Here is a 27,958-nt window from a genome sequence, read left to right as displayed (position 1 = left end):
TTGTCTGCCCTTGCTTTCACGGAGGGAGGGAGGGAACGGGGGCCTGACAATACGTACCCAGAACCACCCGCGACAATGTTTTAGCCCCATCAGAGTGCTCCATTGTGACTGCTCTGGACAGCACTCTCAGATGCCCGATTGTTTGCCGTTGCTCTGACGCCGGGAGGGGCGACTGAGGACACGGCTTACAGGGTTGGCTTCAGGGAGCTAAAATCAACAAAGGGGGTGTCTTTACATCTAGGAGTATTTCAGGCAGGACTTCACGGAGGGTTCCAATAAGAAATGGTGCACCTAAGTTATCGTTCTTATTGGAACAAGGAGGTTAGCCTGGCCTCTGATTGATACATGGCTAGATTTACCTCGCTGCACCTTCTCTGTGAGTGGCTGCAGTGTGACCTAGAAGAATGAGTCCACTAGACAGGGGAGGGGGGGAAGCAAATGAGTACAAAACAAATCTGGTCTATTTCTTGTTTTGATCCACTCCATCTATCTTTTATATCTTTGGCTGGCAGCAGACGGTGCAGAAGGACTGCATGCCATCCACATCTCATGGCTGCTCGGCAGAAGATGGTACAGTACGACTGCTAGCAGTCCGTATCGCCTGCCCGCTCACCATAAGACGGTTCAATAGGACTGACTGCAGGACTAAAGAGAATGACCTGGTCAAGTCACTCCAAATTTAGTCCCTGCGCCCATGTCTGCCCAGGCGCTCCCAGACGACGTGGCCAGGAGCACCTCGGACACGACGAGGACGGCTACCAGTCGTACTGCACCGTCTGCTGCCAGAAGGCAATGGGTTGCTGCTACTGTGTAGCAAAGCCGTACCGCGTCTGCCAGCACCCAGGAGACATAGGGTGACGGTTACCTGAGCGGGCTCCATGCTTGCCGTGGTATGGCGTCTGCACAGGTAACTCAGGAAAAAAGGCACGAAACGATTGTCTGCCCTTGCTTTCACGGAGGGAGGGAGGGAACGGGGGCCTGACGATATGTACCCAGAACCACCCGCGACAATGTTTTAGCCCCATCAGGCATTGGGATCTCAACCCAGAATTCCAATGGGCAGCGGAGACTGCGGGAACTGTGGGATAGCTACCCACAGTGCAACGCTCCGGAAGTCGACTCTAGCCTTGGTACTGTGGAATCGCTCCGCCGAGTTAATGCACTTAGAGCATTTTCTGTGGGAACACACACACTCGAATATATAAAACCGATTTCTAAAAAAACGACTTCTATAAATTCGACCTTATTCCGTAGTGTAGACATACCCTTAGAGACTTTCCCAGCTAGACACAAATGTCAGAGGGGTAGCCGTGTTAGTCTGTATCCACAAAAACAATGAGTAGTCGGGTGGCACCTTAAAGACTAACCAATTTATTTGGGCATAAGCTTTCATGGGTAAAAAACCCACCTCTTCAGATGCTTATGCCCAAATAAATTGGTTAGTCTTTAAGGTGCCACCAGACTCCTCGTTGTTTCTTTAAGCTAGACACAGTGCTTGCTCAGAGTGAATTATCACAAGGAGAAAGATCCAAAGTATAATGACATGGATCACAAGTGAATTATTGTTGAATGTCTGACTCACAATATGAAAGGACTAAAACATCAAAAAATAATGGATGAATAAAGCTGTACGTTACTTCTGATAATGCTGTGGTGATTAGAGATACACTCTTCCATATGACCAGATGGAAAGCAGTTTTGCAAATAGTCAAGAGAATCATTTCTATTGAAAGATACAGTAAAATTAGGGTATCGAGCTATACTGGCTTACTAGGATTATCTCAGCATCCCTGCAAGATTCACTGGAACTGGAACGCCCCAGTTTCTCCAAACCCTGGGATGCCAGGTCACCTAAGGAATTTCCTCCCATTTCCTCTTTACCCAGTGTGCTGCTTTGAGTGCTTCATACATCAGCTCTTCACACCTGCTTTCCCAGCTTCCTATGAATGTAGCTCATCTGATTAGCAGAGACAGAGACATCCTTTGGGGCTCACAAAGCCTTCTCCTGTGGGTGCTCTATGATTGTAGGGGCCTAAATATGTCAGGGATAATCTATGTATTTTTTTTTCACAGTAGGTTTCTAGCCCTTTTCCTTAGGAAGATATTCTAAAAAGATAAACCAAGCCCTCTAGTTGGAAATTCAGAATTGTTTTTTCCCCCTGAAGATCCCATCTACCCCACTACTGTCAACTCAGGCTGGTCTTTTAAGGTTCATGAAACCCTTGAGCACAAACCCTTCTACTTGGATCCAGGGATAAATGAATAAATGGGGGAGCAGGATTTATGAGGGACAAGATAAAAATATATACACTAAATCTGGAGATAGGAGAAAACAATACAGACACAAAGGGGTAAATGTACAAAGTAGTGGAGTGAGGTCAGAGGGGAGGGGAAAACAGCACTCCTAGGCACCCATCACCATAGTATCCAGGCACAGTGTGTCCTGTTCTTTTGGTTTCAAATGTTTGAAAGGTCTAGTGTAAATCAAGAAGAAAAGCTGGTTAAAATCTGATCAGGCATGATACGCCTGTCTCATTTAGGGCTTGATTCTGCAGTTTACAAAACACAGGGGGTCCACTCCACCCATCTTAACTTCAGTGAAATTCTGCATCAGTGCAAGGCTCTTCTTGTGTGTCGTAAATTGCAGGATCTAGGCCTTAAAGACCAAACATTCACAGAGAAAGGAGTCGCCAAAAATATACATATAATTCAAAATTCTGCTATTCCATGGCCTTGTCGGAGTTTGTCTCTCAAGGTGAAGGGAATTCAATTCTACAGAAATTGCTGTCACTGTGCGAAAGACAGGTTTCAGCCTGCAAAACTAGGTCAAGACACTTTCAGCAATCAAGTCTCAACTGTATGCTAAAATTGTTGTTGGCGTGTTAATAAGCATCTTTTATAAGAAAGCTCTCTCCTTTTGGATGCACAGCTTTCAATAGAAGGAAACAACAAAAAATAAACCTTTATGATAAACAATATACTTAAAAACCAAAACAACATGCACTGTAATTTAAAAGTTAGAGTCAATGTTTTCATTTGCATTCCTAATCTAGAAAGAGAAGGATTCTAATCTTTCATTTATAGGATCCATTCAGAAACATGGAGGTTCAAAAATATATATATTTTTTTATCATTCATGGTTCAAAAATAGAATGTTAATAATCATTGTCTATTTTGTGATAATACGACAGAAAATATCATATTGCCTCTATATAAATCCATGGTATGCCCACATCTTGAATAGTATGTGCAGATGTGGTCGCCCCATCTCAAAAAAGATATACTGGGATTGGAAAAGGTTCAGAAAAGGGCAACAAAAATTATTAGGGGTAGGGAACGACTGCCAACATTTCAGCTTGGAAAAGAGACAAATAAGGGGGGATATGATAGAGGTCTATAAAATCATGACTGGTGTGAAGAAAGTAAATAAGGAAGTGTTATTTACTCCTCATAACACAAGACCTCGGGGTCACCCAACTAAATAAATTGGTAGCAGGTTTAAAACAAACAAAAGGAAGCATTTTTTCACACAACACACAGTGAACCTGTGGAACTCTTTGCCAGAGGATGTTGTGAAGGTCAAGACTATAAAAGCGTTCAAAAAGAACTAGATATCTTCATGGAGGATAGGTCCATCAACGGCTATTAGCCAGGATGGGCGAGGATGGTGTCCCTAGCCTCTGTTTGCCAGAAGCTGGGAATGGGTGACAGGGGATGGATACTTGTTCATTCCCTTTGGGGCACCTGGCATTGCTCACTGTTGGAACACAGGATACTGGGCTAGATGGACCTTTGGTCTTACCCAGTATGGCTGTTCTTATGAAAGCCAAGTGAAACAAAACCGAGAATAATGAAGATGGAAATCTGTTTATTTAGCTGAAATGAGGGAAAGACAAACATACACATTGTATAGCAGTTTAGTATACGAGACTGGATACTTCAGAGGTGATCCACAATCATTTATAAACAGTATCATTATTAAAAGACAGTACATATGAGAAGAATATTTCTGATAGCAGAAGGCTCTATAATCTATCAGACAAAGGTATAACAAGATCCAATGACTGGAAGCTGAAGTTAGATAAATTCAGGCTAGAAACAAGATGGAATTTTTTAAACAGTGAGAATAATTAACCATTGGAACAACTTACTTAGTGATGTGGAGATTTCTTCAACACTTGAGGTCTTTAAATCAAAATTAGATGTCTTTTAAAAAATATGCTTTAGCTCAAAGATAAGATATGGGCTTAATGTAGGAAACAGTGAAATCCTATAGCCTGCATTATGCAGGAGGTCAGACTAGATTATCACAATGGTCCTTTCTTGCCTTAAAATTTTTGAATATGTCCATTATCAAATAAAAATATCAAACCCTGAGACAGTATCAAACTATGCTCCCAAAAATCATTGAAAAGTGATGCTGTTTCAACGGATACGTTTCCAGCATCTTTCATCCCCCATCATTTACAATTTTTTAGTACAGACGGTTGACTTCTTTTGGACGGTGGAGGGATGAGAGAGGTTTTGAAGAAGTTCTAGCTTCTCTCAGCCACATTACACATTAATTTGTCACTAAAAATCCAGAGTGTGTGTTAGCATGTTTTTTCTCTACACTAAGCCACTCCACTGTCTCATGCTAGTAGAATTCAGAGATCCCTCAGATCTATTGGGAAAGGCTACATAAAATGTTACAAGATGGAAGTATATTTTAGAATTTCACAGGTAATGTTAGAACCCTGATTAGTCAAGGTAATTAAGCCTGTGAGCAATCCCATTGACTTTAGTAGGATGAGTCATGTGCTTAAAGCGAGGCATGTACTTTAGTGCCTTGCTGAACTGGGGCCCAATTCTGTAAGAGGCTGAGGGCTCTCAACTCCCATTAACTCTAGTGGGAGTCAAGGAAGCTCAGCACCTCACAAGGGCAGGTTTTTACTCTGGGATGCCCATGCCCGAAGGTCTCTATTCATCTTATCTAAAAAGGATTAAAACAAATTTACAATAAACATAGGTAATATGTGCATGAAAGGAGATCCACAGAGATAATTAATTAAAATAAACAGAACTAATGAGAAAGCAAAAACTGGAAAGACATCATATCTGATGTCACATCTCCAGTAGATATAGCAGGGGAAAGCACTGTTCTCTTAATGACAGCACTTTAAACTGACTTTGAAAAATCTGCAGATTAGCAAATAGGAGACTTTTAAAACTAACCATGTAACCTGGTGCTCTGCACCGCCATATGCGAAATCCAAGTTTGATTCTTGGTTTGGGATCAAATCCTGGCCCCATTGAAATCAGAGCCATTGTCTTCCACAGGGCAAGGATTTCATCCCTGGTTTCTAATTACCTCAGCTAGCAGGGGTGAGGTGTGCCAAAGAAGCAGCCCAATCAACTGTTGGAGGAGGATGGACTAAAAGCCTGCTGCAGTTTCCACGATATGCATCTGAGGAAGTGAGCTGTAGCTCACGAAAGCTTATGCTCTAATAAATTGGTTAGTCTCTAAGGTGCCACAAGTCCTCCTTTTCTTTTTGCGAATACAGACTAACACGGCTGCTACTCTGAAACCTATAAAATCACAGTAGTGACTTTTCTGGCTTGTTAAAATAAAAGTGTTGATGGCCTACAAGAGAGTCTTCATGGATCAAATGTATACAAAAATCAGACCATTGGGGCAAGGGACTCACACTCCAACCTCCACACATGATTTTTGAAAAAATATAAGCAAATATTCATCATCAAGAAACACATCCATTGTGGGGAATTCCAGAGCTCACAATGTCTACAGGGAGATTACATTTTGCTCAGCTTTCAAATATTGCAAAATGTATGCAGCTCTCTAAACCAATTTCCTGAGAAAAAAATTAACTTGTGAAAGTAAGAAAGTAATAAAAATGGCAAACCTTTAGGCCCTTTAACATTTGATAGACCAGGAACTGGATTCGATCTTCAGTTAGTTTCTCATGCTTCATTATCTTACTCAAGTCTGTTCCCATAAACGGCATGACTAGGTAGCTAAAGAAAATTGAGTACAAAATAACTCCATCAAGTTTGTCAAAGTGAAACATACCAGTACATTACATCTCAATGATCATTAGAAATTACAGTTCTTACCATTTAATTAAGCTACTAGTTAATTTTGATCTCCCATTGAATTAAATACCTCTAGAACCAAATAATTTCTACTAAAAACAATATGACTTCCATGCTTTATTTTTATCAATTATGATTGCCTGAAGCAGGTACTGAGTAATTCAATCACTAGTTATAAGAAGAAAAGGAGTACTTGTGGCACCTTAGAGACTAACCAATTTATCTGAGCATAAGCTTTCATGAGCTACAGCTCACTTCATCGGATGCATCAGATGAAGTGAGCTGTAGCTCACGAAAGCTTATGCTCAAATAAATTGGTTAGTCTCTAAGGTGCCACAAGTACTCCTTTTCTTTTTGTGAATACAGACTAACACGGCTTTTACTCTGAAACCTCGTTATAAGAAGTTGTCAATTAATAGGAAATAACAAATTCTGAACACGATAAAAGTGTGTGTGCTTAAAAGATAACTAGATAAAAAGCTCTGTAATTTACACATTGTTTACCTTAGAAGAACTATCATGAGTTATGCAAACCAGTAGGTACTATCCATAACAAGGTCAACGACATACCTGAGTCAAAGTCACAGGAATAGATCTGATCAAAGGCAGAAGAGGGTATTACTGTAAGGCATGATTTCTCAACGTGGAAGTCATGAAAAAGTATCAGCAGGTCATGACCACCCTGCACTTCCCATATTTCTAAATGGGAAGGGAGTCCAGGTATGGAAAAAATTGAGAACTATTGCTGTATGTCAAGTTGATATTTCAGGCCTAGCCTGAAGAATGGGACAGTTTGGGGACCTCATGTTTTTGAGGGCCTTCAGTAAGCTCAAAATTCAGAATCTAGCCTGATGTCCAGCCTATAGCAACTAATATAGACACATACACTTCCAGCAGTTTAAGGATCAAACCTTAAGGCTGCACCTGTATGTAATAAAAACTAGACCCAGCTATGAAGTGTAGAAATACATTTTGTCATTGTCTGATCTATAAAGATTTCACCAATTTGTCTTAAAGGGTTTTTCTTGATTTAAAATATATGGACTTTCAATATTTTATGTTCAGTCTTACAATAACTGAGGTTTGCCACACAGCATCAGCATCATTAAAAGAGAAATAGAAAATTTTATTCTCAAACTAAAGAAAGAGCAACAGACATTAAAATGTTAAACCACAGAGAAAGGAGACAATAAGGTAGTTTCAAAGAACTACGGCTGGGATTTTCAAAAGAGCCTAAGGGAATGAGGCTCCCAAATCCCTTTCAATGGAATTTAGGCACCTAACTCCCTTAGACTTCCTCTGGTGCAAAGTTTAAGCAATTTAATTCAAGTAAAATGTGGAGAAACAGAAGTTAAGTGGAGGAGCAGAGAATGAAATCTCTCTGCTCTCTCTATCAGTGTATTTATGGCACATGAAAAAACATTTCTCACTGATAAAGTGGATGACCTAGACAATGGATTTTAACCTCCAATATGTTGGTGTTCCTGAACAATGAAAGCATAGATGGACATGTTATTTTTTCCACAATCTTATCAAAGTCAATTATCGAGAGGCCATGAATATTTGAAGTGAGCTAGAAAGAACTTACTGAACATTCTAGCAAAAACACAGGTTTTAAGGAAAAAAATCTAGAGGATTTACTAACAACAGTTTTATTATTAATTATTATTAGAGATATTCAAACATGCTGAAGGGATTCAGAAGCACTAATCCAGGGGTTCTCAAACTGGGGGTTGTGACCACTCAGGGGTTCGCAATATTATTATGTGAGGGGTCGCGAGCGTCAGCCTCCATCCCCAAGCCCCGCTTCACCTCCAGCATTTATAATAGTATTAAATATAAAAAAAAAAAAGCTTTTAATTTATAAGGGTGGTCGCACTCATAAGTTTGCTATGTGAAAGGGGTAGGGTTGCCAACTTTCTAATAGCACAAAACAGAACACCCCGGCCCCGCCCCATGTCCCACCCCTCCCAGAGGCCACGCCTATGCCCCATCCCTTCTCCAAGGCCCCGCGCCCTGCTTGCTCCATCCCCCCTCCCTCCATCGCTCGCTCTCCCCCACCCTCACTCACTTTCACCGAGCTGGAGCAAGGAGTTGGGGTGCGGATGAGGTGTGAGGGCTCCAGCTGGAGGTGTGGACTCTGGGGTGGGGCCGGGGATTAGGGGTTTGGGCTGCAGGAGGAGGCTCCAAGCTGGAGCAGGGGAGCTGGGGGCTGAAGGCTCCAGCTGGGGGTGTGGGTTCTGGGGTAGGACCAGGGATGAGGTGTTTGGGGTACAGAAGGGGGCTTATGGCTGGGGCAGGGAGGGTACAGGGTGCAGGCTCCAGGAGGGAGTTTGGGTATGGGAGGGGACTCTGGGCTGGGGCAGGGGGTTGGGGTACAGGAGGGGGTGCGGGTCCCGGAGGCAATTACTGCAGCTCCCAGGAAGTACCCGCCAGGTCCCTGTGACCCCTATACGCATGGGCGGCCAGGGAAGCGCCAAGGCACCGAGAGCTGCCCTTGCGCGCACTGGCACTGCAGCTCCCATTGGTCACTGTTCCTGGCCAATGGGAGCTGTGGACCTGGCACTTGGGTGAGGGCAGCGCATGGAGCCTCCCTGTGCCTAGGGGCTGGAAGGATCTAGCAGCCGCTTCCAGGAGTCACACGGAGCCAAAGCAGGTAGGAAGCCTGCCTTAGCCCCGGGCCCTCGCTGTGCCACCAACCGGACTTTTAAAGGCCTGGTTGGCAGTGCCAACCAGAGCTGCCAGGGTCCGTTTTCAACCGGGGGTTCCAGTCAAAAACCGGATGCCAGGCAACCCTGGAAAGGGGTCACCAATACAAAAGTTTGAGAACTACTGCACTAATCCAACATTCAATGGGACTTGTGCTCCTAAATCCTTTAAGTGCTTTTGCAAACTCATTATTATATTTTGGTGACACAAAAACACTGGTAGGGACAGGAGCCCATTGTGCTAGGTATTGGACAAACATATGTGAAGATACAGTCCCTGCTGTACAATTGTGTGGATTGTACACACCTCATACAATCCAAGGGCCTGAGCTTGCAATCGGATACATATGGGTGGACATGCATGCAGACCACCACCAATTCCTTTAATTTAGAACAAAATGCAACCAGTGAATGTGATAAACAACAGGATGGGAATGAGGTAATTTGATTACACTAACTAGCTATATGTACATGTAACCCTCAAGGAGATTACTTCAATTCCTGGTACTCTGTGTGCTGGTAGCTCAGAGAGAGGCACACTGTCCCTGATAGGGAGGGGCAGCCAAAGGCAGACTCAGAGTCTGTTCAGCAACAAACAGGGAGAGAGATACCCTTCCCACGCAGCTCAGGAGAGAGGAGAAGCCATTTTGGAGCCGTCTGGACTCTGGAGTCAGCAGGGCCATCCTTAGGCATATTCGACATTGGTGAGGCCTCATCTGGAGTACTGTGTCCAGTTTTGGGCCCCACACTTCAAGAAGGATGTGGATAAATTGGAGAGAGTCCAGAGAAGGGCAACAAAAATGATTAGGGGACTGGAACACATGAGTTATGAGGAGAGGCTGAGGGAGCTGGGATTGTTTAGCCTGCAGAAGAGAAGAATGAGGGGGGATTTGATAGCTGCTTTCAACTACCTGAAAGGGGGTTCCAAAGAGGATGGCTCTAGACTGTTCTCAATGGTAGCAGATGACAGAACGAGGAGTAATGATCTCAAGTTGCAGTGGGGGAGGTTTAGATTGGATATGAGGAAAAACTTTTTCACTAAGAGGGTGGTGAAACACTGGAATGCGTTACCTAGGGAGGTGGTAGAATCTCCTTCCTTAGAGGTTTTTAAGGTCAGGCTTGACAAAGCCCTGGCTGGGATGATTTAACTGGGAATTGGTCCTGCTTCGAGGAGGGGGTTGGACTAGATGACCTTCTGGGGTCCCTTCCAACCCTGATATTCTATGATTCTATGATTCTATGAAGAAAAGGAGGACTTGTGGCACCTTAGAGACTAACCAATTTATTAGAGCATAAGCTTTCGTGAGCTACAGCTCACTTCCTCAGATGCATATCGTGGAAACTGCAGCAGGCTTTATATATACACAGAGAATATGAAACAATACCTATTCCCACTGTCCTGCTGGTAATAGCTTATCTAAAGTGATTTCCAGCACAAATCCAGGTTTTCTCACCCTCCACCACCCCCCCACACAAATTCACTCTCCTGCTGGTGATAGCCCATCCAAAGTGACAACTCTTTACACAATGTGCATGACAATCAAGCTGGGCTATTTCCTGCACAAATCCAGGTTCTCACATCCCCCCCACCCCCATACACACACAAACTCACTCTCCTGCTGGTAATAGCTCATCCAAACTGACCACTCTTCAAGTTAAAATCCAAGTTAAACCAAAACATCTGGGGGGGGGGGGTAGGAAAAAACAAGAGGAAACAGGCTACCTTGCATAATGACTTAGCCACTCAAAGTCTCTATTTAAGCCTAAATTAATAGTATCCAATTTGCAAATGAATTCCAGTTCAGCAGTTTCTCGCTGGAGTCTGGATTTGAAGTTTTTTTGTTTTAAGATAGCGACCTTCATGTCTGTGATCGCGTGACCAGAGAGATTGAAGTGTTCTCCGACTGGTTTATGAATGTTATAATTCTTGACATCTGATTTGTGTCCATTTATTCTTTTACGTAGAGACTGTAAAAGAATAAATGGACACAAATCAGATGTCAAGAATTATAACATTCATAAACCAGTCGGAGAACACTTCAATCTCTCTGGTCACGCAATCACAGACATGAAGGTCGCTATCTTAAAACAAAAAAACTTCAAATCCAGACTCCAGCGAGAAACTGCTGAATTGGAATTCATTTGCAAATTGGATACTATTAATTTAGGCTTAAATAGAGACTTGGAGTGGCTAAGTCATTATGCAAGGTAGCCTGTTTCCTCTTGTTTTTTCCTACCCCCCCGCCAGATGTTCTGGTTTAACTTGGATTTTAACTTGAAGAGTGGTCAGTTTGGATGAGCTATTACCAGCAGGAGAGTGAGTTTGTGTGTGTATGGGGGTGGGGGGGATGTGAGAACCTGGATTTGTGCAGGAAATAGCTCAACTTGATTGTCATGCACATTGTGTAAAGAGTTGTCACTTTGGATGGGCTATCACCAGCAGGAGAGTGAATTTGTGTGGGGGGGTGGAGGGTGAGAAAACCTGGATTTGTGCTGGAAATCACTTTAGATAAGCTATTACCAGCAGGACAGTGGGGTGGGAATAGGTATTGTTTCATATTCTCTGTGTATATATAAAGCCTGCTGCAGTTTCCACGATATGCATCTGAGGAAGTGAGCTGTAGCTCACGAAAGCTTATGCTCTAATAAATTGGTTAGTCTCTAAGGTGCCACAAGTCCTCCTTTTCTTTTTGCAAATACAGACTAACACGGCTGTTACTCTGAAACCTATGATTCTATGATATGCAGCATACATAGCTGCTTAGGGCACCTGAAAAATTGGGGCAGCCTGGGTCTTAGTGTCCACCCACCCCTCCTCTTCCTATCACTGTTCTGACCCTTCCTGCAGGCTCCCACAGCTGGCTCCTGCAGCCTGGTGAGTCTTTCTCCAGAGGGGATCTAGTAACTTAAAAGTGAAAAAGTCCTCCAGCTTTCCAGACCTATTCACACCACACTGAAACCGTTAAGGAGCCATTCAAGTGGTAATGAAGCCATTTAACAGGCATTTGCCAAACCCAGGTATATACCCTCAGTTTCTGAATTTACTGACAAAAACAGTTGTGCATTACTGTAATATTTACTCAGAACATGTCAGTCTACAGGACCTTAGTTTAAAATTTGCTTTAAAAATATTTCATTAGAAGATTGCTGAAGATTACAAAATCACATCTCTAAAAAATCCTTGGATAGATTTTTAGATGCACAATCTGAGTATTCATCTTTAGCCTTAAATGCTTGGATCTTCAGACATATAGTTTTTTAAATAAATCCTTCAAAAGACCACCCTTACCTAAAATACACATGTTAATTTTAATTACTATAGTACAAAAAACTTGCTTCCAAAGTCTTCCTGTCTTTTCTGTCCATCCTTTTCTTCCTTCACTCCCCTGTTGAAGAGAGCCCTTAAACACACAACATCCCTTTCCTTCCAGATAGCTGGACAAACGAGTTTCCCCTTCTCTACTTCTGACTATTTGATGAACTCATTTTAAGAGAATCCTCCAGCAAAATCAATACCTTAGTAAGATATAAAATCCTTTGTTATGCCTAAAATTTTTGGAAACATATTTTTTAAAGTTGGTGAAATTTCATAAACATGTCTATTGTTATGGAGATTACACAAAGTAAATTAGTGTTCCCTTTTTCTAAATGCAGTGAACATTGTTATGAACACACTAACCCTCTGTGACTGCTTAATTTAAAATAATGTCTTTGTTTCAGTGAATTAAATATGTAGTAATCTGGAATGATTACTTTATGAAGGCTTAAGAGTACATTTAAAATATAAAATCAGTTTAGAAATACTGATTAAGAAAATGTGAAACAGAGAAGAGCTGCATCATGTATTCCATAATATTTAATGTTGTATTCAGCAGGACAGCTGATTTGCCCTCAAAGTTTTTGCAAATAAATCTCTGACAAACTTGAGGGTATATCAAAAAACCTGTGACTGCCATTTTTTATTCCCAAGATTAGTGCTTTTAATTAGGTACCTTCTCCATGTCCAGTCTTTACCTTCACCTACTGGCATGCAGTGGAAAATATGCTCCATTTTCTTTAGAAATAAATTGCAGAAGAGTGTTTTTTCAAATGTCATTTGCTTCATTTGGGCTCAGGGATTTGGCTGGAAGGGGGTGAGCAGGGAGGGGGAGGGAATAGGAAGAGGGAGACCATGGGGAGAGGGTGGGGCTTGGGCAGACTGATGGTGGGCCTGGGGCAGAGTAGGGCGGGGCCACAGGCAGAAGAGGTGGGCTGGGGAGCTAGCCTCCCCAAGCGGCAGCTTCACCCACCACCCATGACAGCAGATAAGAACGGGTCGGCTCCCGCACACCCAGGGCGCGCTGCAGTCTCCTTAGGCAGAGGCCGTATTCACAGAGCCAAATGCACCAGCGCCGCACATTCTGCGTGAGGGAGAGGGTACAGGGGTCTCTGCAGGGAACTATGACTCTCCATCACCATGAGGCAGACCGGGTGGCTCCTTTGCTGCCTTCCCCTCTCACCCCCGGGTTGTGAGCCCGGGCTGCCGTCGGGCATAGGGGCACCAGTTTAATAATACTGTGTTCAGCCCCATAAATCCTAAGTACGGCCCTGGGAGTCAGCCAAGAAAAGGGCAGGACTGGCCTCTGGGGACCTGAAAGCAAGGTCCCTCAGCTTGGGCCTTTCCCTCTCCAAAGGTGACTTCCAGTTTGTAGAGTTTTGAACTCTATGTGAGATCAGTTACCACTTGGCCAGCTCTGCTCTGGCTGCTAGTCCGGGGCTGCTGCCTGCTGTGAATGTGTCTGAGCACTGGGGTGGGAGATTAAAATCCAGATTTTACTATACTTTTGTAATCTCCACCTTAAACCCTACACCCCTTTGTAGTGAGGGGAAATCCTGGCACCAGAAGCAGCCTGACTCCTATATGAAGAGGACACCTGCCAGCAGTGGTTGTCAGCCCTCTGCAGTGACGGAGGAGTCCAGAGCCATCTCTGAACCTGAGGATCTGTGGCGGAGTTGTGAGTCTCCATCTTTTAGTTAGCTAGTCAGGGAAATAGTTTGGGAGACCACTTACCAGGAGCTCAAGGCTCCCCCACACCATTTTCATATTGGAGGTTTGCTAACAGCACATGCCCTAGCCCCAGACGGAGCTCTTAACTGCAACACAATTTGAGCGTGATATGTAATGAGTTCTCAAAAAGAAAAGGAGTACTTGTGGCACCTTAGAGACTAACCAATTTATTTGAGCATAAGCTTTCGTGAGCTACAGCTCACTTCATCTGATGCATAAAAGTGGAACCTGTAATGAGTTCTGTGCTGCTCCAAGCTTCTGCCTTTGCGGCAGGGAGTTTGTTTATAAACAGAGGCAGGGTGATTAACATAACAAAAGGCTTGTCATTAAATTAAATTAAGGATCGTTAGATGATCCTGAAAGCATTGCCAGGCACTCCAGTTAAAAAATAGGAAACAAAGAGTAGGAATAAATGGTAAGAATAGAAAGAGGTAGTGGTGCCCCCCAGGAGTCTGTACTGGGACCTGTGCTGTTCAACATATTCTTAAGTGATCTGGAAAAAGGGGTAAACAGTGAGGTGGAAAAATTTGCAGATGATACAAAATTACTGAAGATAGTTAAGTCCAAAGCTGACTGCAAAGAGTTACAAAGGGATCTCACAAAACTAGGTGACTTGGCAACAGAATGGCAGATGAAATTCAATGTTGATAAATGCAAAATAATGCACATGGCAAAATATAATCCCAACTATACATACAAAATGATGGGGTCTAAATTAGCTGTTACTTGTCAAGAAAGAGAATTTGTGGATAGTTCTCTGAAAATATCTGCTCAATGTGCAATGGCAATCAAATAAGCTAACAGAATACTGAAAATCATTAGGAAAGGGTTAGATACTAAGACAGAAAGTATCATATTGCCTCTATATAAATCCATGGTACACCCACATATTGCATACTGCGTGCAGATTTGGTCATCCCATCTCAAAAAAAGATATATTGGATTTAGAAAAGAAACAGAGAAGGGCAACAGAAATGCTTAGGGGTATGGACACCTTCCATATGAGCAGAGATTAAAAAGACTGGGACTTTTCAGCTTGGAAAAGAGATGCCTAAGGGGGGATATGATAGAGGCCCATAAAATAATGAATGGTATGGGAAAACTGAATAAGGAAATGTTATTTACTCCTTCACACAACACAAGAACTAGGGGTCACCCAATGAAATTAATAGGCAGCAGATTTAAAACAAACAAAATAAAAGTATTTCTTCATGGTCAACCTGTGGAACTCATTGCCAGGGCATGTTGTAAGGCCAAAACTATAACAGGGTTCCAATAAGAACTAGATAAGTTCATGGAGGATAGGTCCATCAATGGCTATTAGTTGGGGTGGGGGGCATGATCCAACACCATATTCTGAGTGTCCCTAACCTCTGTTTGCCAGAAGCTGGGAATGGGCTTTGGGATGAATCATTTTGATGATTGCCATATTCTGTTCATTCATATTGGTCACTGTTGGAAGACAGGACATTGGGCTACTTGGACCACTGGTCCTCCCCCGTATGGCCATTCTGATGTTCTTATATAGATCCCAGATGTATGTGCCTCCCACTGTGACCCAGTAGACCCCACTCCCCTCCCAGAGATGAGACAGAACCCAGGAATCCTGACAGGGGCTCTCTCTCCACAGAGTTAGTAACGAAGTAAGAATATACATTCAAATTTTAAACCTAACCAGTGTCCCTTAGGTGACTTGCCACAAGATATCAGAATATGTTAGTATTAGTGCTGAGTGGGTCTAATATTTATTTAATTTTCTTTCTTTTATGTAGAATTAAATACAGTACTCCTGTCAGCTAATTGTTATCTGCCAAAAAACTTCAGTTTTCAAGTGCCTAAGTAAGCCCCTGGAATCACAGTTAAAAGTTGCACCACCCTACCAAAATCTGAAATGGTGCCCTGCCACCTCCTCAACTGTGTCCTCAAACCAGGGGGTAAGGGATTGGGGATTTTGTTACCTGCTGCCTATTAAATCTGCAGAGGGACTTACCACATTATCCCACTTGTGAGTCTCTTGAGCTGTACTGAACCCAGTCAGCCACATTGCTAACAGCTGCACAGATGATATTGTCGTCACAGATCATCAAGAGCCCCTACAAACTACAGAACACTAATTTTACGTTAGCTATATCAGGTCGCATGACTGGGGAAATTCACGGATATTGCAGGGGCCCTGGTGACCCTGAGAATAGTATTTTACCTTGATATATTTATCTTCTGTTTAATAATAAGTACTGTCTTAAATATATTGTATGTGTTTGTGTTATTTCATGGAAGTCTCCAACTAACTGGCAAGTAAGTGGTGGTTACCCAGTGATTAGGATTTTCCCCTCAAGCTGCCCTGGTGACCCTGCCAGGAAGGAGCAAGGGAGTGGAGGCACCACCAAATAAATTCAGATGGGAAGAAAAAGAAGTTACACCCTGCTGAATGTATGGCGGGATCCAGAAGAACCCAGGCCTGTTCATCAAAACCCATAAGGAGATTGGCGCTAAAGGAGGTAACCAAATGGATAGGGGGCACTACATACAATTTGATGTTTCTGAATTTTTAAGAATCAGGATAAAGAACAATCTTTTGGGAGAAACACACAGGTGTGGTACAATAAAACAGAAAGTTTGAATATCCAATATTTCTGGATATTATTGGAGCAGGAAACAAGGTCCAGAGACAAAGGAATTAGCTGCAATGTAGGATTCCAGAACAAAACCTCAATTTAACATTTTTAAACATGCCTCTAGGATACGAAGATCACTAAAATCTACATAAATAAATAGGCTTCATTCTTCCAAGGCCCTGTACAAGCAGCATGTCTCAGGATTGGGTCAGTCAAGACAAGACTGACTCAGGGTTATCTGGACATAGCTAAACTGAGACACTCGGTCCAGCCCATCTTTGGCAGAATTCCAGCCCAACTAAGACTGTGTGGTCTATCTCTATGTTATCCTAGAGATTCCTGTAAGTTCTCAAAATTGACCATCTGGTTATAAATCTAAGGTCTCAGGAGCTTGTTGGAATAACAACATTCATCAAGAAAGAAAGGGAAATTAATCGAGGAAAATATTTTCCTTCAGTTGCATAGTTATCTGCTAAATGTTTTTAATTCCAAAAGTGTAGTTGAATATTATGAGGTAAGTCCTCATCTAGACATACCAGTTCAAATTCACTGGGTAGCAGAGACCTTTGGTTTATTGACAGTCATTTTATAAACACAGCTATTATTTGAGTACTAATACGCACAAAGGTTGATTTTAATATTAATTCACCATTGATATAATTCAGACTGTTTTCTCATTTTATTTTCTATTTCTTTAAAAACATGCTGGGCTTATTTGGACTGTATACAAAGCTCATAGTTAATTCCAAAACTGGAGTTCTTAAAGGAGCCTGATGGCATTAGGTGCAAAACCCCCAATTAATTTCAAGGGGAGTTGGGCACCTAACTTCCTTAAGTTCCTTTAAGGATTCCAGCCTAATCCCTACAAATAGAGGGCTATAAAGAAGCACTTGTCAGCCACAGCACCAAAAACAGAGCCACCACAGACCACATTATATTTCCCACTGTGCAGATACAAGAGCTATTCCTAAGGGAATTCCACACCAGTGCACATGTGCAGAATTCACATCTGTCACACATTTCTTTGCTTCCCTGAAGAAAAATGACTTTCTGACAGGGAAGCAAAGGGAAGCAGCAAGAGTGGTCATGTGCCCCTTCCAAGCAGCGCAGGCATGTCATTTCAGGTGCCAAGAGCAGTCGTTGGAGAGAGAAATCACTGGGGGAGTGAAGTGTCTAGGGACACCCCAGCTGGTGCTGGATCAGACCCACCAGGAGCCGGGGCCAGGTCAGACCCATCCCCCATCCACCCAACCCCTGTGCATCTGGACCCCCTATAGTCAGACCCCCCTCAATAAGTCTCACTTCCTGCACCCAGAACCCCACTACCAAGCCCCCGGGCCCCCCTGCTGAACCCCACCCGCTGCATCCAGACCCCCACCCCTGCACCCAGACCACCTCTGCCAAGCCCCACCCCTCAGTACCCAGAACCCCCCACACCCCTACGGAACCCCTGTGCATCCAGATTTCCCCCTGCACCTAGACCCTCACTGAACCACCCACTCGCAGACTGCCCGACACAGAATCCTCTCACTCCACACCTGGATCCCCCCACACTAAGCCCCTCCACACTTCCCAGGCTGAGACTGCATGCCCACATCTGGTGCGCCTGGTGTGGAGGGACAGGGACTCAGGGTGTTTCTGGGGCAGGCTTGGCCCTTGCGCTGCATGAGGGTCAGGTGCAGCCTCACTGCTGAGTCTATGTCCTGGGGAGATGGGGGGAAAGCAGGGTAATCTCTGTGCAGTCAGTGGCCTGTGCTCCCTACTGCCATGCTGGAGCCTCCACATTTATTTATTGACAAATAGAATGTGGAGAATTTTAAAATATTGTGCACAGAACTTTTATTTTTTTGGTGCAGAATTTTTAATTTTTTGGTGCAGAATTCCTTCAGGAGTAAAGAGCAGGCAAGAGACAGTGCAAAGTCTCTCCACCCCGCCTTCCATACTTGATCAGGAAGCAACTACAGACCTAGGCTCTGATCCTGCAGAGACTTATGGAAGACAAGCTGGATGAGGCTTTTTTAAACAACTAACAAAATCATCCAAAGCACAGGACTTGGTGGTGATGGGGGACTTCAACTACCCAGACATCTGTTCAGAAAATAATACAGCTGGGCACAGATTATCCAACAAGTTCTTGGAATGTATTGGAGACAATATTTTAGTTCAGAAGGTGGAGACAGCTACTAGGGGAGAGGCTGTTTGACAAATAGGAACTGGTTGAAAATTTGAAAGTGGAAGATAGCTTAGGTAAAAGTGGACATGAAATGGTAGAGTTCATGATTGTAAGGAATGGTAGGAGGGAAACCACCACAATAAAGATAAATTTCAGGTTTCAGAGTAGCAGCCATGTTAGTCTGTATTCGCAAAAAGAAAAGGAGTACTTGTGGTACCTTAGAGACTAACAAATTTATTTGAGCATAAGCTTTCGTGAGCTACAGCTCACTTCATCAGATGCATATGCTTATGCTCAGATAAATTTGTTAGTCTCTAAGGTGCCATAAGTACTCCTTTTCTTTTTGCGAATAAAGATAAAGGATTTCAAGAAGGCAGACTTTAACAAACTCAGGAAGTTGGTAGGTAAGATCCCCTGGGAAGCAAGTATAAGGGGAAGAAGAGTTCAAAAGAGTTGGCAGTTTTTCAGAGACATTATTAAGGGCAGAAGAGCAAACTATCCCACTGTAAAGGAAAGATAGGAAGTATGGCAAGAGACTACCCTAGCTTAATCAAGAATTCTTCAATGATCTGAAACTCAAAAAAGTCCTACAAAACATGGAAACTAGGTCAAATTACAAAGGATGAATATAAACAAATAACACAGATATGTAGAGACAAAATTAGAAAGGCCGAGACATGAAATGAGATTAAACTAGCTGAAGACATAGAGGGTAACAAGAAAACATTCTATAAATACCTTAGAAGCAAGAGGAAGGCCAAGGACAGGGTAGGCCCATGACTCAAAGAGGGGGAAAAAACAATAATAGTAAATGTGGAAATGGCAGAGGTGTGAAATGACTTCTTTGTTTCAGTTTTCACCAAAAAGATTAGTAGTGATTGGGTGTATAACATAGTGAATGCCAGTGAAAATGAGGTAGGATCAGAGGCTAAAATAGGGAAAGAACAAGTTAAAAGTTACTTAGACAAGTTAGATGCCTTCAAGTCACCGGGGCCTGATGAAATACATCCTAGAATACTCAAGGAGCTGACTGATGAGGTATCTGAGCCATTAGCAATTATCTTCAAAAAGTCATAGAAGATGGGAGAGATTCCAGAGAACTGGAAAAGGGCAAATATAGTGCCCATCTATAAAAAGGGAAATAAGGGGAATTACAGTCCAGTCAACTTAACTTCAGTACCTGGAAAGATAATGGAGCAAATAATTAATCAATTTGCAGACACCTAGAAGATAATGAAGTGATAAGAAACAATCAGCATGGATTTGTCAAGAACAAATCATGTCAAACCAGCCTAATAGCTTTCTCTGACAGGGTAACAAGCCTTATGGATGGGGGGAAGAAGTTGATGTGGTAGATCTTGACTTTAGTAAGGCTTTTGATACTCTCTCACATGACTTTCTCATAAACAAACTAGGGAAATACAACCAAGATGGAGCTTCTGTAAGGTGGGTGCATAACTAGTTGGAAAACCATTCCCAGAGAGTAGTTATCAGTGGTTCACAGTCAAGCTGGAAGGGCATAATGAGTGGGGTCCCGTGGGAATCAGTTCTGGGTCCGGTTCTGTTCAATATCTTCATCAATTATTTAGATAATGGCCTAGTTTACACTTATAAAATTTGCGGACATACCAAGTTGGGAGGGGTTGAAATTCCTTTGGAGGACAGAATTAAAATTCGAAATGATCTGGACAAACTGGAGAAATGGTCTGAAGAAAACAGAATGAATTTCAATAAGGACAAATACAAAGTACTCCATTTAGGAAGGAACAATCAGTTGCATACATATAAAATAGGAAATGACTGCCTAGGAAGGAGTACTGCAGAAAGGGATCTGTGGGTCATAGTGGACCACAAGCTAAATATGAGTCAACAGTGTAACGCTGTTGCAAAAAAAGCAAACATCATTCTGGGATGTATTAGCAGGAGTGTTGTAAGTAGGACACGTGAAGTAATTCTTCTGCTCTACTCTGTGCTGATTAAGCCTCAACTGGAGTATTGCGTCCAGTTCTGGGCGCCACATTTCAGGAAAGATGTGGACAAATTGGAGAAAGTCCAGAGAAAAGCAACAAAAATTATTAAAAGTTTAGAAAACATGACTTCTGAGGGAAGATTGAAAAAATTGGGTTTGTTTAGTTTGGAGAAGAGAAGACTGAGAGGGGGCATGATAACTGTTTTCAAGTACATCAAAGGTTGTTACAAGGAGCGGGGGGAAATTATACTTCTTAACCTCTGAGGAAAGGACAAGAAACAATGGGCTTAAATTGAAGCAAGAGAGGTTTAGGTTGAAAATTAGGAAAAATGTCCTAACTGTCAGGGTGGTTAAATACTGGAATAAATTGCCCAGGGAGGTTCTGGAATCTCTGTCATTGGAGATTGTTAAGTGCAGGTTAGACAAACATCTGTCAGGGATGGTTTAGATAATTCTTAGTCCTGCCATGAGCTGAGGGGACTGGACTAAATGACCTCTCGATGTGCCTTCCAGTCCTACAATTCTACGATTCTATGATAAAGTTAACTGTATGTTCTGTGGGTAGTGCTAACAAAGCAACACAACTACTCACAGAGCAGAAAATTCAACATAAGCATGAATTTTTGCAGAATCAGGGTCCTATCTTCGCACTTCTTGAGCTAAAGAGCTGGGGAGGTGTGGGTATGTGGGGGGAAATGGTCAGGTGCCACCTGGGACAGCACCTGGGGTCTCAGAAGGGGTGGGCTTTGGCTCTACTACCTCTTCCACATTGTCTGGCAGAATGATGCTGATGGCAGACCTAAGTGTATGCTTCCCTCTAAAAAGTAGGGGTAGGAGCCACATTAAAGTATGCTCCTTCCAATTCCTAAAGGATTCAGACAGGAATAACGCCCCAGGGCACTGGCAATGGTGGAACTGCCTTTCCCAGCACTGCTGTTTCGAGCCACAAGGCAGCTGCATTATAGTAAGATCAAATTCATATCACAGACCAAACAAGTTCCCACATGACTAGTTGGCAAAAATTAAACAATCAGATCTCCCCTTGAATGACTCATCTGACCTTTAATGCACAAAAGCTTCCCCTCATTTCTGTTTTAACTGTAAACACATTTGTACTTGCTTACACTGTAGAGCTTGCTGAGAGTGTATACAACACATTTGCAGCAGACTTCTGCACTTCTAGTCATGAAAAGAAGCCTCTATCTGCCTCTTGCAGCCTCAGAACTCCTGGGTGACGTTTTACCCAGCCTTCCAGGCACTTTAGACTGTAAGGTCTCTGCCTCAGAGGCCTGTGTGGGCAGAGAGGGCATTCAGTCCACATGTTTGGGCTTAACCCAACTTTTGTGTTTCGTTTTCTACTTTTTTATTTTTAACTCTGTATTTTTAAACAACATGGGATAGATATGTATTACCAGAGGAAAAAGAAAAGGAGTACTTGTGGCACCTTAGAGACTAACAAATTTATTTGAGCATAAGCTTTCGTGAGCTACAGGTCACTTCATTGGATGCATGCAGTAGAAAATGATGAGTGATTTTAAAACATTTTGGACCCAACTCTGATCCCAGTTATAATAGAGGAAACATACTACAATCTACTGAAGGTAATGGGTTTACTCTACATGTACAACAATTTAAATGAGATCAGAATTTGGCCCTTTGTTTCTCTGATATGAAATCAGTATGTTAAGCCTAGGATTTTCAAAGGTGCCTAAGGGAGGGATTCACCAATTCCCACGGAATTTCAATGGCAGATAGGCACCTAACTCTCTTACAATCCTTTGAAATTTTGTAGGCAAGCACATAATACTGACATTAAACTGTAATTCAGAAATAAACCATAAGCTAATGCCTACGATTTCTCATAGAATCAAAAACTTACAAATCATTAAATTTCTCCAGTATTACATCTGGTGTGAACACATCCAATATTCCAATAACCTAAAAACAGGAGAGAGAAAAAACAGAAATATATGGATTAAGATTTCATCAACACAATATTCCCAAGCCACATAATAAATGAAGAAATATAGTGTAGAACATTACCAAAATGAGACATTAATTACAAACATAAAAATGAGAAGTAGCTTGCCTATAGCAAAGCACACAACTTCTAGTGCAAATGAGGTTTGTCACCCATTATCCATCAATTTTCACCTCCATCACTAGGTCTGCTTGACCTAAGGATAAACAAGCTTTAAACATACATTTTTTATATATATATAAGCAAGGCTGAGTGATAATTATATAAAACAGCTGATAAAACCAAACAAACTAATGCTGTATACCATGCTGTACACACAGGAATAGTCCATCATTGTTATTCAGTCACTTCTGGGGAAAAGTGAGCCAACTGTGGGTCAATGCATAGTAACACAAAATAATTTAGGATAGCAAATAAAATGAATTTTCCAAATTCATCTGCAGGGAAATTTTGGTAGACAGAATATAATTCCCAGAATGGAATTTGGTCAGGACCCTGGGACTAAACTTGTTTATTCCTGTGAAAAGCGATAATTGGCCTTAAATGACCATAAGTCATCAAGAATACAATTGGGAATTTAACTCTATATCTTGGACTGCTGCACGCGGCTCCCCAGGCCGAGGGGAGGGAGGGGGCGGCGGGGAGGGGGCGGCGGGGAGCTGCCACGGGGGGGGACGGGACTCCCTGGGCCGAGGGGAGGGGGCAGCGGGGGCGGGGAGCTGCCGCAGGGGGGCTCCCCGGGCCGAGAGGAGGGGGCGGCGCAAGGTGGAAGTTTCACCTAGAGCGCGAAACCTCCTTGCACCGGCCCTGGAAGCACCAGAGAAGGGGGTCGGCTTATGAACGGGTATAGAAAGGGAGAGGTGGGACAAAGCCCCTCCCTCCAAACAGAGGGAGCAAGGAGAGGCAGCACAGCCAGCACAGCCAAAAGGGAAGAGGAGGGGCCAGAGTCTCTGCTTCTGGCCATGCTGCTGTCCCCCCAGCCTCTGAAGCAGCTGCAGCCATGCCGCTCGGCCCCGCCCCCCCGGGGCAGGCTGTGGCCGCGCCGCCCGGCCAACCGGAGCACCCTGCAGCCATGCCACCCGGCCCAGCCTGCTGGAACATGCTGCGACCGCACCACCTGGTCTGGCCCACCGGAGCAGGCTGCGGCCACGCTGCCCAGCCTGCCAGAGCAGCTCCAGCCAGGCCAGAGACATCCTCCCCTGACCCTCCCCAAATAAGGTGGGAAGGGATGGGATAGGGAGAGTGTGGGGGACCCTGGCTACGAGTGGGGTCGTGGGGGGTGGTCACAGGGGTTACTCGCCTGACCTCCAGCTTCTCCCCGCCCCAAAATTTCCCGACCAGTTCCTGTCCCGGCCCCTCAGGGTAAGCAGCTGGCACGCCGGGACACTTGTTTACTTAGGTTTACCTCCATGCCTGTGGACGCTCGAGGTAAACAAACCATGTCTGCCTGCCAGTGGCTTATCCTGATGGCCTGGGAGCCAAAGTTTGCTGACCCCGGAATTATAGGGTCAGCTTATGAATGGGTCATAAAAATTTTCCATTTTTACTTATCCCTCTTGGGGGGGGGGGGTCGGCTTATAAACGAACCGGCTTATGATCGAGTATATACAGTAGTCTTTTTGGAGCCATGAAAAGAACAATAAAAAAATGAAAGAACTGCTCCACAAAACATTAGTAAGACCCATTACTAGACAATCAAAAATAAAGTAAAAGAGGATGTATGTATTCAAAACCATGCTTTAAAGTACTGAGGTTATAGCAAATATTTTATTTTTCAGATTTCTACAGCAGAGTTTTATAAATATCCACCACAGAAACTTTTCACTCATGATGCAGAAAGTGACACCGAAGCTGAATCATGGAATTTTAAGGGCTTTGCTTCTAGTTAAAACTTTGCATGTGCACTTTTCTAAAGCTGCATCTTGCCGAGTCTACGTTTCAAAAATTCTTAATATATATGTAGCTAGCATCTAAAGAGTGTGTTATTATAAATGGAAAGTTAGTATTTGAACTTCAGCCTGGCCACCAAGTGCCTTCTCTTCCCATTAAAACCCACTACTTCCTGGGAAGAAGCGTTCCTTGTCCTCTAACTAATACACTTTCTGTGTCCTCATTTACCTGAACTGTTGCCCTGTGTCTTGTCTATTTTAGATTGTAAGCTACATGATGGTGACAGCGAGCTTCAGCAGGAAAAGTAATTGATACCGCAGAAGATGAGGCAATGTATGGATGCTGCACCACATGGATTTGCAAAAAGTATCCTTAAGGCAAACAAAGCCTGGGAACCTGTATTATATGCTCCTTTTCTTGTTGTGAAACATGGGAAGCTGGAAAAGGTATTTCAACAGAAAATACCAGCCAAAAATCAAGGAGATTAGTAAAGCTCATTAAAATTCCTCTTCATCTCCCATTAAAGTCAGCGGGAGTATATTAGTTACTTGGACTATCCTGTTAGTTAACAACAGGATTTGTCCTGAGAGGCAAAGAACTGAGCTCATACTTTTCAGGTAAACTGGCAAACTAATTGAGACAAGCTTGTCATCAGTCTTTGTCGTTGCAAATCCTCGGAATTGAAAAGACCGGGGAAAGAGCAGCAACTCCATTCAAAAGACCAATGTAGAGAGCAAAATGGGAACTGAACACAGAATATTTTTATAAACATGCAATGGATGGTTGTCCCTCTTTTATTGTCATACCCATTTGATTTGATAAACTAGTTTATTCTTTTTCATAATGGATTTTCTAAAGCAACATCATTGAAACTGACATGGACAAGTCACACTAAAAATAATTAATCATTTATAAATATCAAAGAGAGAACTCCGGTTCCTTTTCATCAGTGACCTTTATTTAATAGCTATGTTTCAGAGTGTTTTTTCCAAACTAGAATATAGTTATTAATATTTCCATTTATGTTACAGCCTGCTGCAGATACATTACAAACAAGAGGATACAAAATAAAATAAATACTCTAAGGAAGATATAATTTCGGTGACTAATGTAAATATAAGAAAAATTACTGGTTAGTATGTTGGAAATATTCTTCTCCATAACACCCTGCAAAAACATTTGTTACCATGGAATGCCATTCCTCTATTAAATATAAGGTTCTTAAACATAATGACTGACATAAAGACCAGTTTGGATAGTAAAGCACAAACGACACACGGTGCTTATTTCTTTTATAACTTGATATGTATAAAATAAAATAGAAAATACCTTGACGTTATCAACAATGATAAAGAGGACAGGTCACTGATACAGTGTGATCTGGAAGACTCAGTAAGATGGGCACAAGCAAATAACATGCATTTTAATACAGCTACATGTAATGTATACATGTAGGAGAAAAGAATATAGGCCACACTTAGAAGATGGAGGACTTTATCCTGGGAAGCAATGGTGCTGGAACCGGGAAAGGGAGCAGTGGGCAATCCCCCCCACACACACACTTTTAAAAGTGGGAGGGCCATGCCCCACACTTTTTAACAAAAGAAACATATGAGTTTGCCCCCCAAGAGGTGACCCATGCCTGCCCATAGTGGGCACAGTGAGGGCAGTGGTTTCAACCGATGTTACTGAGCATGCTCAGTCCATCTGAGCATGCTTAGTACAAGCCAAGCAGCAAATCTGTGTGGGCATGCTACCCTGCATCCCGCCCCCCACTTCTACAAAGGTTCCGGTGCCCTTACTGGGAAGTGGTGACTGAAAAAGATTTGGGGTCATGGTGGATAATCAGCTGAACATGAGCTCCCAGTGCAAAGCTGTGGCCAAAAGGGCTAATGCTATCTTTGGATGCATAAACAGGGGAATCTCAAGTAGGAGCACAGAGGTTATTTTACCTCTTTCTTTGGTACTAGTGCAACCCTACTGAAATACTGTGTCCAGTTCTGGTGTCCACAATTCAAGAAGGATGTTAATAAATTGGAGAGGGCTCAGAGAAGAGCCAAGAGAATGATTACATGATTAGAACATATGCCTTATAACGATAGACTCAGGGAGCTCAATCTATTTAGCTTAAGAAAGAGATGGTTAAAGGATGACTTGATCACAGTCTTTAAGTACCTACAAGGGGAACAAATATTTCCTAATGGACTCTTCAATCTAGCAGACAAAGGTATAACAAAATCCAATGGCTGGAAGTGGAAGCTACCCAAATTTAGACTGGAAATAAGGAGCAAATGTTTTATAGTGAGGATAATTAACCACTGGAACAATTTACCAAGGTTTATGGTGGAGTCTCCATCACTGACACTTTTTAAAATCAAGACTTTTTAAAAATATATGCTCTAGTTCAAAAGGAATTATTTTCGAGACCTTCTATAGCCTGTGTTATACAGGTCAGACTAGATGATCACAATGGTCCTTTCTGGCCTTGGAATCTATGAAAAACATTCTTCAATTATATTTTGATTGCTTCACCAGAGCACTTGCTGTTATTAGAGATGCAAGTTCTGTGGACAAGGAATGCTACTATAAGATACCACTGGAAAAGGTCTATGTCTATGGTAGACATTAGCAGTGATGCTCTCCACCAGGGTCTCACTTTTACCAATCAGTTTTTAAGATGAGATTTCTGGCATTCAGTAGCACAATGAGGTGAGTACGCCATCAACCCATGGCCATCTGAGTGATTGTTTTTTTTATCCGGTGTTCATTGGTTCCTTGTAAACTCAGTGAAAGTCCCTCCACCATCCCTTTAAAGACAGATCCAAAGTGGAGTGAATGGTATGGGAGAAAAAATCAAACTCAGATTTTTTTGTTCAATATTAGTGTCTTGTGTAGCCCCCGCTTTCTCCTTCCCTGATAGAGTAGGAGGAGCTACTCTGAGGATAAAGTAGTATCACTGATCTTGAAAATCTGGAGTGCAAGGTAACAAAGATAATAGCAATAAAATTAAATTGCTCTCAGGAATCGTTAGCAGCAGCCTGCAACACCATGTTTAAGGATATTTCCAGAAGAACAGATTCTGAAAGAAAGTCTAGGGATAGAGAAGACAAGACAGTCAACACTAAATTGTTAAAAGAATTGATTCCTGGCAAACAAAAAGATGGATTTCTTTACATACCACTGTGACACAGAGACCCCTTGGCAAAGGGTTCTCTGTTCTTTGCAAACAACTCTCACCCCAGACCTGACAAACTCACAACACCAAACACATCTTACAGGGTGTATATCCTTGAAGAGTAACACGAAAGGTATGTACAGAAAGCTCATAACTGGTCAAGACTCATAATCATTGTATGTATGGGTAATATTTAAGGATTTATATTGAAAGTATGCTCCGTGGACTTGGAGTAAAAGTTAGGCCTTGTTTACACTGCAGAGTTTTAGCGATGAAACAGTGGAGGTGCACACTGCAAGGCCCTTTT

The 27,958-nt window shown here is 42.7% G+C and overlaps 1 protein-coding gene across 1 annotated transcript in view; it reads right to left on the bottom strand.

Annotated features, from left to right (window-relative positions):
• The window catches only part of MAPK12 (mitogen-activated protein kinase 12), a 79,405-nt gene that overhangs the window by 32,201 nt on the left and 19,246 nt on the right, over positions 1 to 27,958 (bottom strand). Inside the window, exons 3-4 of the mRNA XM_084611402.1 lie at positions 22,485 to 22,543; positions 5,904 to 6,015 (exon numbers count right to left, since the gene is read on the bottom strand). Of these exons, the coding sequence (XP_084467528.1) occupies positions 5,904 to 6,015; positions 22,485 to 22,543 (171 nt within the window). The remainder of the gene's footprint in view (positions 1 to 5,903; positions 6,016 to 22,484; positions 22,544 to 27,958) is intronic.

Source organism: Lepidochelys olivacea, assembly GCF_965140295.1.
Source record: "Lepidochelys olivacea isolate rLepOli2 genome assembly, chromosome: 1".
NCBI classification, from domain to species: domain Eukaryota; kingdom Metazoa; phylum Chordata; order Testudines; family Cheloniidae; genus Lepidochelys; species Lepidochelys olivacea.
This window is presented reverse-complemented; position numbering and strand designations above follow the sequence as displayed.